The sequence below is a fragment of the Typopeltis vanoorti genome, chromosome 22, assembly GCF_054136105.1.
Source record: "Typopeltis vanoorti isolate ZY-2024b chromosome 22, IOZ_Tvanoo_1.0, whole genome shotgun sequence".
In the NCBI taxonomy this organism is placed as follows: Eukaryota; Metazoa; Arthropoda; class Arachnida; order Uropygi; family Thelyphonidae; genus Typopeltis; species Typopeltis vanoorti.
The window spans coordinates 10,234,955-10,250,946 of NC_143570.1; the positions used below are offsets into that span (position 1 = coordinate 10,234,955).

Below are 15,992 nucleotides of genomic sequence, written 5' to 3' on the forward strand. Positions count from 1 at the left end.
ACTAAAAGAAAAAAATTTAAAAAAAAAAAATACCCGGTTTGCAGAAGAAAAAAAAACATCTTTCATCAGGACACCCGATCTGCTCACAAAAGTGTTCTGCAGTATGAATTGTTGGAACACCCACACTATTCCCCAGATTTGGCTCCCTCTGACTTCTATCTCTTCCCAAAACTAAAACTCTTCCTCGCTGGTCAGTGTTTTTCTTCAAATCAAGAGATGATTGCAGCTGTAGAGGGGTATTTTGCAGATCTTACTGAGAACCACTACAGGGACGGGATAATGGCGCTGTAATAAATGTATTAGTCTTAAGGGAGAGTATGTTGAAAAATAAAAATAATTTTGAAATTTTAAATCCATTTTTTCATTCTTAGGTCGAGAACTTTTCAGACCACCCTCATATATTATCTCTATTACATAATATAGAAATATTATAGTGCTCATGGCTTTTTCTAGTTAACAGACTCTCTCTCTATCCCTCCAAAGTGTTTACCAAGTTCCTTGTGGTTATCATCTTTTACTTCGGTCAAAGAGAATGCTCTACTGAGAAAACATATTATCTATAATACACCTGAGAAGTCTGGTCAACAGAATCATCTGGTCTAAGACACACCTATCATAATGCTCCAATTTGAACTGAAATGACTTTTATTTTTTACCTAAAATTGGGAGTCTTATTCTTATAAATTACAAGTAGTAGTTTTATTTTATTTTTTACTTGCATCTTGCAATCTGGTGTATTGCAATAGCATGTGGCTCATATCTTTTTGAAATCTACTGTCATTCTACTCTATCTGAATTGCCTACTCACGGTAGATTAACACATTTGATTTAAACTTAATTAAATTTAAGTGTTATTAAAACTTCTTGTGTCTATGTGTTTCAATTTTTGATTTTTATTTTCCTCTTTCTCTTCCATATTTCATTGTTTTAAAAATGAACATAAAATACAAATCTCTGCCTTTAAAATCTCCAAGTAAGCTTATTTCTATAATCTTCAGTGATTACTGTAATTATGTAAAAATGGAATCTTGAAAAACTAATTATTGGTATGAGACCTAACACAGAGAATCCGAGAAACTAAATTATAATGGTAGGAATAGTGAGAATGTGAGTGTAAGAGCGACAATGTTATATAATTGTGCTAATGATGAGAATGGGCATTATTATGGAAATGATTTTGACTTTATGCTTGTCTGGTTCTGCACATCAAACGTGTGCAAAGATGTCTACATGTATAAGTTGCTAAAGAAGAACAGAGATCTGCAAGTTGTCCAACTGTGTCATGCAGACAAGAGTATACAAAAAGAACATGAAGGTATTATTGTGTCTATACATAAATACTAGGAGTATCAGAAACAAAGAGTAGAGTTTGTTGCCTTGTTCAATATGTTGGGACCTCAGATTGCAGGCAGTGAGACTTGGCTATCAGAATCAGACATACCAAATAGTATTGTATGTAAAGGGTACAGCATTTTTAGGAAGGATAGACAAAATAGGAGAGGAGGGGGAGGGTGTACTGCTAATGATATTGGATGACTTGAATCCAGTTAGTGTTGAGACCTACGTACTAGTAAGAGTATTTCATGTCACAGTGAATATGAAGCCATCTCGTGTGAGGTGGAATCTAACAAGATCAATTACATAGCAGAGTATTGTTATAGACCTAGTGGATCGGTTACTAGTGATGAAGAAATGAATCGCTAAATAAAATGATGGGCATGAAAACAGTTATTTCGTGCCCATTTACTGCTATTCAAATATTGATTGGGTAGCGGTAAAATCTCACGAGAAGAATGAAAATGAATTTATTGAGATGTTGCAAGCCAACTTCCTTAAGCAGCATGTTACAGAAGGGATTCAAGGTAAAAGACTGTTAGATTTGATTAGTGTCAGAGGGTGTTTCAGTTAAAGACGTAACTATTCTGCTTCTGGCTGGTAACAGTGATCATGTAGTACTCACTTGGGAAGTGACTAAGTTTATGAATGTTCCATTCAGAAGAGATTACATGCTGAACTACAAAGCAAGAAATTATGACCAACTGAGGAGTATACTGGGTTCAGCGAAATGGTATTGGTTGCTGGATGGGAAGAATATCAACAGTGCATGGGAAGCATTTAAAAAATACTCAAATGATGCAATATCAGAATGTATCAGGAAAGTTCAAAGAATAAATAGGGTAGAAGTCAAATGGATGTGTAATCTTATTAAGCAAGAGATTTGTGATTCTGATACAGTGGAGAGAGTTAAAAATGATATCAGGATTGTGGAATACTGATTATGAAGACAGATTTAGAATTTTTAGAATGCAGACACTAGCAAACAGGAGAAAGAGAGGTGATATAATTGACACTTACAAACTGAAAGGGGTCCTACATGATTTCAGTTGATGGAATAAGAAGGGGGAGAGGGGGGCTACATTTTCCTCTCGTAGGGTAGTGCATGATTGGAATGGATTGCCGTTGGATGTTGTATGTGTGCAAGCAGTGTGAATGAATTCAAGAATAAGTATAATAGCTGGTGCGTGTAGTATGTGGCCTCCCTTGAAGGGTCCCTGACTCCCTGGAGGTCTCTCTTAATAATAATGATGATAATAAATTCAATCTTTACTCAGCAGTTTTCTGAATCGTCTCAATGATTTAAAAAATGTTGGATTTTTAATCTGGAAAATTCTAAATATTCTAAGAAAATGCTTTGTCATCTTTTTGACACTATTTTTCAACATTTGTAACAAGAGGGGAGAGATATGCTCTTTTTTCTTGTTACACTGTGAGTTTTAAGAACCTCCTTCTCTCTGACATCATTCTGGATGGCACCTCAAAAGGATAAATTGTGCAGTAAAGGTTTTTCCTAAAGGTCACTTTGCAACCATGCAGAAAGTAAAGGAATGTACCTGTGGGACTGAATGTGCATGGCAAACATTAAGCTGTATGGTGTTGTCTTTCAAACACAAAAGCATTCTGTACATTTATATCAGTATTTATTGTATTATTTGTATATAGCTATTCTAAATATCTTCAGATCTTGAATATTAGTTTCTGTTGATGTATACTGTCCATTTGTTAAATTTCTGAAATAAAACATGCTTCCCTCAAAGAGCTGTATTAAGTTGTGAAAGAATATGTTAAATATTATTCTATTATGGTGGTTTATCCACTGAAGCTACCAGAGCCCTTACTTCATGTGTTGACACAGTGTTATCCACAGTATACTCCATGACTATTCTCGATTGGAAATTCACTTGACTTAATTCTCTGAATACTACAGGCTGGAAAACTGGCCTAATCAAAAGGTGTATAAACTAGGAAGGTCAATTTTCCAGCATTAGAGGACTAGTAAAGTGACCTGCAAAAAAGTAGGAGATACTCATTATGGGTTCTATTAATCATATCTCTATGCAGCCAGTGCTAAATTATCACTCATTAGATAAACATTTCTGAGCCTGCTGGATTTCATTTTCTCAAAATAGACCAACTCTTAGTTATTATTCTTGCATTTACTGTATAAAAGTAAAATAACTTGCCAGATAATTAGCAATGTTTTATAATACCACAGCCATGACAAAATATTAAATTATAACTAAATAATTGACTGAAATGAAAAAAAAACATAAAGGCTAGAGTGCAATTTTGAGAAGAAAAAAAAAAAAAAAACAGATTTACAACTGTACAGGCTAGGAAATTGTTAGAATCTGAACCAGAAGATATTCAGGACGGTGTTATACTGGTGAAGTTTTCAAAATGAAAAGAATGATTCTAAGAAAAAATTCTGATAGTAAGTTACAACTGTGAAGTAGTGTCAGTTGATGTGGTCAACTGACAATATTTCATTTTCATCCCCAAATGCAAAAGTGAAAACTATGTATATTTTCACGGGCATGAAAAAATATTCTGGCAATTTCAAGCGAGAGTATGTTGCTTGATTCTTCCCCCCCCCCCATTGTTTTGTGACAGATCCATATGGAATCTTTCAAGCATAGAAAATACACCAATGTGAAATGCATTAGTCTTCAATAACACAGATTAAGTGTGATTTAAAAGCATTCCTTATATGTGAAAGCAAAAAATGGATATATAGCTAATGTGGAGGCATATGTGGAGAAAACTGATGTGGATCAGCAGATGGAAACACAGAACTGAATATGAGGGTGTTCTTGGATGATTGGGTGTGCAAACCATCTGAAGGATGCAACCACTGCATATTTACTGATCAATTTTATGTTTCTGTAGCAGTAGCAGAGTATCTGGTGATAAATTCTGGCAATAAATCATCAAAATGTAGCATCACTGATGGTATGCTAATAGTCGATAAATAAAATTTGTTGTTTGAACTACAAACCAAAAATTATGTGTTACATCAATTTTGGAAGCCACTTTTTAATATTTTTAAGCTTTTAAATTAAAATAGCCAAGAAGAAGATACCATTACTGCTCTTCAATCAACATGATTGGAGAGTAGAAATAAAATTTATGAGAAAAGAGAAAAATAACCTATTTGTTCATAAAATAAATGAAAAAATAATCAAAGAAGTGCCGTTTTTTTCTGTGTATAAGATGATACTTTTTTCTAAAATTCTTAGACCAAAAATTTGGGGGGTGGTTTATGGGGGGGGGGGGGGGACTCATTGAGAGACCGTGGTTGCCGTGCTGAAACTACCCCGTGAACAGGCTTCCGCAAGCATAGCCTTTGTTAACTCTGTTGATTGACGTCATTAACAGCTGATTCTGAATAAACCAATCAGAACTCTAAAAGCATTCATGTGTCTGCAACTCATTGGTGGGATAAGTTAATGCATTAACAATATTTTTAGCACTAGCCCATAAAAATGTCCAAAAATAAAAAACGATTGTCATATTCTTCAAAATTCAAGTTAAAAGTCATAAATTATGTAAAAGAACATGGAAATAAAGCTCTAGATAGACAGTTTGGACCTCCTCCCACTGAGTGTATGATTAGACAGTGGAGATGGTTAAAATACTATTTCTTAATTTTGGGTTCGAAAAAGCAGGGTTCATCTAATACACAGAAAAATACGGTAAATCAGGAACCAGTAATAAAAAATAAAAAAAAAATAGAGTAATATAAAAAAAATACAAAAACAATCAAATGTAGTAATAAAAGAATGCAAACAAAAAGATTGACCAAACAAGTACTTCCATATAAATCATTCAGAATGATACCAAGTTATCCATTAAAAAGTTAATGATAGCTTCTGAGGGTGGAAAGCCATAATAATTATGCCTAAATTCTTTCAACAAGCAGCAATGATGCAAAATATCCAATTTCATTTTACAGCATGAGTTGTCATGATACTTCACTTATTTACAAGAAACAGACTCTGCTAAGAACCCATATATCTGTATTCTTGTTAATGCTTTGGATCAATGGTTTCGCTGGCCTGACTGTTTCAAACTGTCAGTTGCCAAAAAGAAACTCAAAACAACTCATATTTTAAAAGATTATTTCATGTAAGACCCTGATTACTTTCAAAACACTTAGTTTCAAAAATTGAGAAATAGCTTTTAGTTTGCATACTGAAGAGAATGTTTTTTTTATCATTAAGAATTAATTAGTTCTAGTTTATCAAAACAGACAGCATATTCTTAAAAGTCTGTTCATTACTGAATATATAAATGAGGAAATTTTACGTATTAGGCAGCTGTCTCCTGAAGATCAAGATATTTTAACAATATCTTAAGACAGGCCTTTAACAACAGGAATGGGTATACAGTAAACTTCTTCATGATTTAGGAAAGGCTTTCCACTGAATTTTCCTGATGTTTATCAGATCCTTTGGACCTGTAGTTTATCCTTTGGTCAATCTGATAGATGTGCAACTGTTTGTGATGGGTAACATCAAATAATGTGAGCTAGAACATTTTGGTCTCAAAATGTGTGTGTCACTATAGTTGTAATTTGTGCTTTGATGACGTTGGCTAAACTAATGAAATATTAGCAAGTTCAATAAATTAATTATTGCTTCTTCTTCTGGTGTTATTTATACACTAAAGCTCTGTTATGAATAACCAACACATGAGTTTTTCTGTACATGTGCTTAGAGATGATAGCATATTAAGCACATGTACAGAAAAACTCATATGTTGGTTATTCATAACAGAGCTTCAGTGTATAAATAACACCAGAAGAAGAAGCAATAATTAATTTATTGAACTTGCTAATATTTCATTAGTTTAGCCAACATCATCAGAGCACAAATTACAACTATAGTGACACACAGCATTCAATTGGAATGTTATGGAAACAATGGATACTGAATTAACACTGCACGTCCTAACAAGAAGCCCTCTGGGAGCCAGATGACAGCACAGTTAATTTGGAGGACTTCATGCAAGTGTGATCTTAGAATGATTGTCTTCCAGATTTTTGGGTGGTAGGCTCGTATAAACAGAGAAGGATAATAATCCATTTTACAATCATGTTATGGTGTGTCTATGAAGGGGGAAGACAACTGTTCTATGATGAAGCAAATTTTTGACGTTGTTTGTTTAATATGCTAGAAATGTTATTTATTGTCAAATTTTTAATGAAACTTGTGCCAATATAACATTTATTATACACACATATTCACAAGAATATAGTAATAATTTTATTATTGTGAATATTTCAACCAGAAATTAATTGTTCATCATCAGTACATCAGCATAATCACAAGGTTTACAAATTGGATTAACATTCTTTGTTGTAGCTTCACTTGTGATTATGCTGATGTACTGATGATGAACAATTAGTTTCTGGTTGAAATATTTGCAGCAATAAAATTACTATATTCTTGTGAATACATGTGTATAACCAATGTGTTTAATGTGTCTAGGCATGAAGCCAAATAGCAAAAACATCATTTATATATTGCAGCAAAACTGCTAGCACACATGCAGCTGTGTTCAGTGCTTGGTTTTCAAGAAATTGACTAACTGCTTGATTAACTATATAAAATGGGAAATGGGAACGCCACAGTAGTCTCATCTAGCTGCTTGGACACCCCCCCCCCCTTTCCAAGTAAAATAACCTGAATAAAAGGTGAATTTGAGTAGTTCCTAAATGTTGGAGGGAAAATGTGACATAACACATTCAAGTTGGGAAATGTTTCACACATTTATCATACCAACATTACTGTCTGTGTGCTGCTTCTGCATCATGCGGACAGGCCGATCTGATGCAAAATTTTCACGGCTTGTTAGTTGCAACCCTTTCGGTAGAATTTTATTGCCGCAGGCTAGCAGGCGGCCTCGCTGACACAAAGTTTATGTGGCATGTTTGTTGCAAGTCTTTTGGTAGAATTTTTTTTGAAGTTGGCATTTGTGATCTGTCTTAATGACATCAAAAATTTCAAATGCAATCGAACAAACTGCAGGATTAGTTACAATCGAAGAAACCATTACGAATAGTCTGATGACACGCAGGAACGAAACTGCCAGTAAATTCGCTTGCTTTAACAGATAGTTGGGTTAGGGGTGAGTGAGCCACGATCGCCCTGACCTGAATGTGTTAATAAGGTCAAGGGTACATGTTAAAAGGTACACTAGTGAACAATAATATATTGTCAAAATTGACCATGATGTCTGAATCTTTTAGGCTAAGATTTTCTATTATGATTTTAATTAAAAGTGAACATAATTTTTACAAAAAAAAGAAGAGTTATCTGTAATCAAGAGAAAGTGATTTAGCTATTTGCTTGGCAAGTCTGTAAGGTGGGCTGTCTAAGCTGTCAGCTACTGGATGGGGGTATTAGGTTTGTGAATTCTCATATATTTGAGATAATTAAAAAAAGGTTGATTGTATAGTCTGACTATAGATATGAGAACTGTCATTGGCTCAGTACCAAGAAGAGTCAATTCATGTTGAAGGGGAGAAAGAAATAAGGCGATGTAAGAATTGGTCACCAACATGCGAAATCACGTGCTTTATATGTAAAATTTTCCAACTGTTATACAAGCAAAATACAATAGTTACCACTTTAAAAACTACAATGATCATAAAAGAGAAATTAATTTTCTGACGTGTAATAATAAACACTCATCCCACAATATGGACTGATTACCCTATTATCAGAATGGATTCTCCTTCTTTTGAAATGCACAGAAGTGTTGAAGGGGCTTGTATCTGCGGGCATACTATACTATTCCAATCCAGATCACACTGAAGATACCTTTGATGCTGTTTTTTTTTTTCCTCTAATGTCAACTTTTTTTAGTAATAGAGGAAATTTCCTGGTTATGTCTGTAGTTGTATTCAATCAAATGATGCAGCAATAGCTAAAATCCCCCAGACATTCTCTCTCTCTCTCTCTCTCTCTCACACACACACACACACACACACACACACACACACACACACACACACACACACACACACACACACACACACACACAGCCATCTGTGCTCTAAAACTCACAGTCTGGTGCCAAGCAACTTACTATACATGTTGATTTGAGATGCCAATAGCCTTGATCTTCTTTAATAACCTGAATAGAATTGTATGCAGGCTACAATGTCTTTTGAATAGAAAGACTTGGTCCAGTGCCCAACATCCTTGAAATTGCTAGTTTCATACAAGGGTAATAAGGGGTTTCCCTGCTGGAAATTCAAATTTTTCAATCATAAAACAATGAGATTCTATAACCATCAATTAGTTATTTCATAATATTCCAAAAAGTTAAGGAATATTATGAAAAAAAGTCTTAACTGCCCTCAAATAACATTTATTAGGCTATTATCAAGCCAAGTAATCTAGTCATAAGAGGCCAATGAATCTAATGCAATAGCAAGAGAAAGATCAGATGAAAGGAAATTACACACTTGATGAAATTAAAAACTCAGTTAACTCTTAAAACAATCAGGGCTGTTTGTTTGCAGCATTTCTTAAAAGTCTGTTGGTAGTATTACAACTAAGAGTTAGTGAAAATAAATTTAAAAAAAGGAACATTGAAGGCAAAAATATATGGACCATGTACATGCTTTTATCAGAGTTACCAAACAGGATCACAATTTCTCAAGATTCTGTAAGTAAAATGAAATTTTCATTTTCCATGACATCTTTCACAAATATAGGAATTTGCGAGAGATTTTCACAAAGAATAAATTTTAATTTTATACTAAAAATTTAAGTGGTCATTTTTACAAATTTCATTATTATGTGAATGTAATCAAGTAGAGAAACGAACATCATAGGCATGGCTCCAACAATCCACTTGCCACAGGCAAGTTATCACAGACAAGTCTCTCTCTCTCTCTCTATGTTCACTGGGCATCTACAGATGCCATATGATCACTCTGATGCTCAGTGATATGACACACCAGGCCTGTTGTTTGCTTTTCTGGCAGCCTCAACTCTCTGAAGATCAGTCATTTCACACACACACACACACCATCCATCTCATTAATGGTCTACCCCTTCCTCGTTTTCCAGGAACTTGACCTTCTTCTATTACTGTTCTGGGAAGTCCTCCTTCCATCCTTTCAATGTGTCCAAAATATTTTAACTTTCTTCTGTCATTATCCTTAAGGAGTCTTAAAGTTCTAATGATCTTTTCTAACACCCATTCATTTGTGTGCCTTTCGGTATATGATATCCTTAACAGTCCTCTATAACATCACATCTCAAAAGCAGATATCCCTTCTTATCTGACTTCTTTAAGTTCCACGTCTCATATCCATAAGTCACTGTTGGAAAAACAACTGCATCCAAAATCCTTAACTTTGTTTCCATGGAGATAACTCTATCCTTCCATATTTTAGACAGGTCTCTGACTGTTGTTTAAGCCAATCCTAACCTTTTTCTGAACAGCGATTCTTCACATTAATAATGGATCCCAGGTACTCAAACTTGCTCAATTTTTTCTCCATTAAGGTACACTTGTTTGCCAAGCGCATCTCTGTTTGTATTTCCTTTGAGAACCATAATCTTTGTCTTGCTAGGATTGAGTCGAAGTCCTCTGTTATTACTGATCTTGTTAACTTTGTTAAGAATTAGTCGTAGTTCTTCCATGTCATTACAAAGGAGTACTGTATCATCAGCATACCTCAGATTACTGATCAATCTACTTCCTATCCTAATTCCTGAGCTCATCCAATGCTTCATGCATTATGTCCTCTGCATATACAGGGTGGTTCAAAATTCCACGTACAAACTTTGAGGAGAGGTAGAGAACATCAAAATCAAGCATATTCACATAGGAAAGCGTGACCGGAAACGCCACCGGAAGGTACTAACAGGGACACAAAGATACATAAATAACACAAGGCAGTAAGTAGCGTAAAAAACTTTATTAGGAGTAACTGAACAGTTCAATAGTAGTTGGATACATAATATGGTTTCACATAAGGTGCTCAAAGTTATGACCATTAGCAGTGATGCATGCTTGACACCGACGATGTGCTGATTGCCGTACATTTTCGAAAATACCTGGAGTTTCACGAATATTAGCAGCAGTGATGCCGATTCTTGCCACGAGGTCCATGTCAGAGGCAGCAGGCATTTCGTACACCATGGCTTTAAGGGTCTTCCACAGAAAGAAATCAATGCTCGATAAATCAGGTGAGCGTGGGGACATGCAACGGGTCCACCACGTCCAATTAATCTAGCCCCAAAGGACCTGTCCAAATACTGACACACAGAAATGCCAAAAGGGGGTGGAGCCCCGTTGTGTCGGAAACACATCTGCCAATGCACAGTCATTGGAACATTGTTCAGAACTTCTATCAGAAAGGTCCGATGCTTCTGGGAGTCCAGTCGGGGTGGTAACAGGTATGGGCCGACTAAACAGTCAGCGATGATACCTGCCCAATTATTAATGGTGAAGCGTTGTTGTTGTGCAGCATGTGATCGCACAGGTCATGGGTTTGCAAACCTTTGGTGATGTGGTACACATCTGTTTGGGAACCTTTCGCGATACATTTGTACAGAGGCTCATCCATTACTGTCAGCTAATCCGTATGTGGTGCATGTCTGCCATCTCAGCGTTCGCAAAACGACGCATGTCCTTCGTACGATGTCAAAAGCTTGAATGAGGAAGCTCCAATTGCTCACCCAGAGCACTGCACTGACAAACAGTGCCACCTATCCCTTTCAGGTGGCATTTCCGGTCATGCTATCCTATATGAATATGGTTGATTTTGATGTTCTCTACTTCCCCTCAAAGTATGTGAAATTTTGAACCACCCTGTATACTAAACAAGTGAGGAAAAAGTACACATCCTTGCCTAACTTCAACTTCCAAGTTGAAGCCAGTCAGTCAATCGAACACCTGTCCTTACTGTTGTTTCTTGCTCCCTATACAAGTTGGCTATCAACCTGATAGTGTGTTGAGGAAAACCCCTTCTTTTAATTACTCCCTACAGTTTCACATGCTCAACACAGTCAAAAGCTTTAGAGTAGTTTAAGAAACACATTACCAGAGGGAATCTGAATTCTTTATATTTTTCTATGATCTGTCTAAGGCAAAAGATCTGATCTCTGGTGCCCTTACCTTTCCTAAAACCTGCTTGTTCCTCGGACATCTCTGCCTCAACTTTAGTCTCATTCCTATTTAGCATGATCTTCAATAAAATTTTGCTTGCATGATTAGAACTATTAAACTAATAGTTCTATAGTTCTTGAATGTCATCATATCACCTTTCTTATGTAGTGGTAAGAAAACAGACTTCTTCCAGTCTCTAGGCCATGATTCTGTCTTCCATATCCTTGTAATCAATCTATGAAACACTCTTATCCCTCCGTTCCTGTGGCCTTAATTAACTCTGCTGGGATTTCATCTGCACCTGGGGCCTTATTGCTGTTAAGCTGCTTAACTGCTCTTTCAACTTCATGCCTCTAAGTGGAGGAGGTTCCAAATCAAAATTGTCCCGATTAGAGGGCTTAATATTTCTTTATCCACTCTGCTGTACACTTCCTCACAGTATTCTTTCCATCTGTTTTTGATTTCCAATTCTTCTGTTAGTAATCCTGCATTCCTGTCTTTGATGACATTCAATTTGGGCTTAAACTTGTGCTTTAAGTCACGAACTAAATAAAACATCCTTTTATAATTGTGTCTCCTCATTTGGAACTCTATCTCTTCACATTTTTTATTATAGAACTTTTCCTTGTCCTGCTTGATGGCTCTTCTGACTTCTCTATGTAATCTCTGATATTCTTCAGTCCCTGTGTCTCTTTGTTTTTCCAACTGCCTTCTTTTGATTAGTTCCCATGTTGAATCTGATATCCATGGGTCTCTTGGTCTTCTTATTGGGCCAAGATACTTCTTTGTGCTATCCTGTAGTGTCTTATCTTACTTTGGCTCTTACTAGCTAATGGTCTGTACCGCAATCTGCTCCAGGAAAAGTATGCACATCAGTGATGCTCGTCTTCTACCGCTGGAAAGCCAGGATGTAATCAATCTGGTGACTTGACCTATGAATGTTAGATATCCAAGTATAGGTCCGCCATGAATGTTTCTGGAAGCAGGTATTGGTAATCTGTTAGCATGGGCAAATTCCAACAGTCATTCACCCCGGGTGTTACGTTCACCCAGACCAAACATTCCACACTCCGGCCTGACTGACATATTCTTTCCCACTTTTGCATTTAAGTCCCCTAAGATGTAAAGTATGTATCTCCTTGGTAGGCAGTCCAAAACAGTCTGTAAGTTTTCATAGAATTCCTCACTCTCTTCTTCAGGCCTATCCATGTGGGGTGCATAAACTACCACAATTGATACATTGGTAGGCTGAGCCTTAAGTGAAATAGATTTTATCCTATCATTAACGGGGTTATAACCAAAAGGGCTTCTTGCCTGAGCTGTCTTCAGTATCACAGCTATCCCATAATGTTTGAGTCACCACCTGAGTAAATAACTAGCTTACCATCCTGTCTTTTGAAGTGACCTTCTCCATTCCATCTGGTCTCAGTAATTCCCAGGTTGTCAATTTTATACCTATCCATCTCTTTACAGACAATCTCAAATGTACCCATCTGTAGATCCTGAATATTACATGTTCCTATGTAAAATTCCCTTCTAAGATTAATCGTATACCTTCTGTATTGCTCATTTACAGTATCACTGACTTTTGATGGAGACTGTAATATACTTCTCAAACAGGACCCTCTGCCTAAGCCCGAAACGCAGTTCTTATTATTTTGCACGACAGCCGATGCAGCATGAGATGTGTTATAAGGCACAACCATATTATCATTTTGGAGTGAAGTCACTGTAAGAAGAAAGTGGTAGGGCTGCAGAGGCCCTTTCCACACAAGATGGGATGAAATAACAAAATAGGAAAGATTCACCCCTAGCCCTCGAATACTCTAATAGCATGGGGAGGCAAGAAAAAAGAAAGAAGTAAAGAAAAAAGGGGAGGGGACCAGTCTACAGATAATATAACAGATGTATATTATATGAAGTAAGGCATGGTCCAGCATCAGGTACCTTGGGTTTGCCATGCCCATACTCACTAAAGTGAACCCTTGAGCGCCAGAGACAAGTGGAGAGTGAATTTTCAGCCTCATTCTAATTCCAGAAAGTTGGAAATAAAGTTTCTGGATCTGAATCCTTTTACAACCAATTTCTTTTAAAGAATCACAAAAACACTTGCAATTTTACTGGCTCGTTTTCTCAAAAACGTTCATAACATAAACCAATCATCTTCACTTTCTTCCAACCTTTTATTGCCTTTAAGGTTCAGAACTTCATTTTTATTGCTATATGAAAGACTATGAAAAAGTGAATGTAGACTATTGTACATTTCTTGTGGCATACTGATGTCAAAAGAAATGGTACAAGCTAATGAAACAACTGAAAGATAAGAGATAAACAAAAAAACGTAAACACTTTAATTATTGAGCACATCAATCAAAATACAATCGAAAACCATGCATATTCCTGTGACAAAAGCAACAGAAAGTGCATATCATTGCTGATAATGAATCAGATTAAATCATTAAGGAAATATACTGAATTCAATGACCTTACACATATTCCATAGGAAGTCAAATTTTCATATGGCATTAAGTCCATAAAACAAAAAGCAATACATAGAAACAAGAAAGGTACTGCCAATTCTGTCATTTTTTCTACAAGAGATCCTACAGATTTTTTATTATTATTTTATCAAAGGGAATGATAATTCTGAATGGAACTGTTGCATTGGCCACACACACTAGGCATGAGCAAACTTTATAGACTTATTCACTTGTTTAATTCAAGCACATAATTTTGGTTCACTGAACTTCACATTAACCTGGTTCTACTATATATTCTTGTTACTAGAAATCATATAATGAATAATGATATAATAATATATCAATAATAATGAAGGACAGCTCATCAAGTAAAAGAGATATCCAAAGTACATTCTCGACTTTAAATTTACAAGTTCTTATTGAAGAAGTTCCAAACACATTTAAATATACTTTTTTTTTAAAAAAATCAAGAATACTATGCAATATAATTTTATTATTTCTTTATAGAAAATAAAGCTCAATTTAAAATTATCAAACACACTAGAATGCAAATCTAATGGAAAGAATGCAGAGCAGTTTGTTGGAAATGAAATATTTAGTGCTGACACAAATAATGGCATACTTTGTAGTGTAGTGTAGTGATCACTCCTTCAGAACAAGCAAATGCAAACGTTTGAAATAAGAGTAACCATAATATTTATTTGGATTGAATAAAACATTCAAAAATTTCTATCTTAAAGTAATCAAAATAATCTGAATATCTTAGGATCATTTTAATTTTTATCAAAACTTATGTAGATACATACCCATCATTCCATGGTCCTCTTAAATGCTCTCTTGTAATTTTCATAATTGCATAAAACCACTCCCAAAATGTAAAGTTCCTTTCTGGCAGTGGTTCTTTACAAAACTGTGACCAACTAAGTAACATATTTGTATAATCTTGAATTTGAGTATCTGTAAGATTATATATCAAAGGTCCTTTAGATTATGATAAAACAAGCAATAAAACTGGTTACAAATTATATAACTAAGAAAAATTATATTTTTCTGACACTACAAACTGTCTTTCTCAGTTTTCTGATAGTTTCAAGGAAAAATGGTATCTACACAAAAAAATACACACATCTGCTATATTTAATGATTTCATTAACAGGATTTTGCTGATCCCTCAAGCACAGTTTTTCTTCATCAGATTTTTAGGAAATAAATAATGAACTCATTTCTACAAAAAAATAGAACTTGTAGACAGAATGAATGGCATTAAAATTAATTGAATTATATTTTTCTATGAAAATTTAAGGTAGTCAAGACAAAGGAATGTACCAGAAAACAAACAAGCAAATATTTTAAACAAATCATCAATTAGAATGTCATGTTATCAGTAATATATAAATGATATTTTAATGAGAATCAAGAGTCAGAGAGAGAGAGAGTGTGTGTCAGACAAAAATTTCGAAATAACAATAACTTACAAATAATTGCTTCAATTTTTATTTGATGTAAATACTTTTTTATAAAAATGTTGTTGTTGTTATTATTGCAACCTCCACTGAGTCAGCAGACTCACTGTGGGAGGTGTTCATTCAACTGACAACATATTTATCTCACTGAATCTTAAAATACTTAACATCCCTACATTAATAATACACTCATGAGCAGATGAATTAGAGATACCTGCCTAGTAGCAGGTAGCACCCTCCTTTCATCTTGATGACAGCGGCAATGTGGCATGGCATGGACTCCACAAGGTACCGGAAGCATTGGGGAGCCAAACTGATCCATGACCACTGCACAGCCTCCCACAATGCACGGAGATTGGTCAGAGCAGGGTCCAGGGCACAGATCTCTCTCTCTCTCGACAGCATCCCAGATGTGTTCAATAGGATTGAGGTCAGGAGACCTCGGGGTCCAGCCAAGCATCCTCGTGTCCGTGGAGTGTTCATTCACCCACAATTCGGGGGCCAGTGGGGCGGGTGCATTGTCTTGCTGTATGTACAGTTCTCCTGCAGTGTGCTGAAGGTGCAGAAATGGGTG

At 35.6% G+C, this 15,992-nt stretch overlaps 1 protein-coding gene across 5 annotated transcripts in view; it reads right to left on the bottom strand.

Annotated features, from left to right (window-relative positions):
- Stat92E (Signal transducer and transcription activator Stat92E) overlaps positions 1-15,992 on the bottom strand; it is a 477,065-nt gene that overhangs the window by 115,033 nt on the left and 346,040 nt on the right. For all 5 annotated transcript variants that reach the window (XM_090412268.1, XM_090412269.1, XM_090412266.1 and 2 more), the window contains one exon: positions 14,762-14,912. In XM_090412268.1, the coding sequence (XP_090268394.1) occupies positions 14,762-14,912 (151 nt within the window). The remainder of the gene's footprint in view (positions 1-14,761; positions 14,913-15,992) is intronic.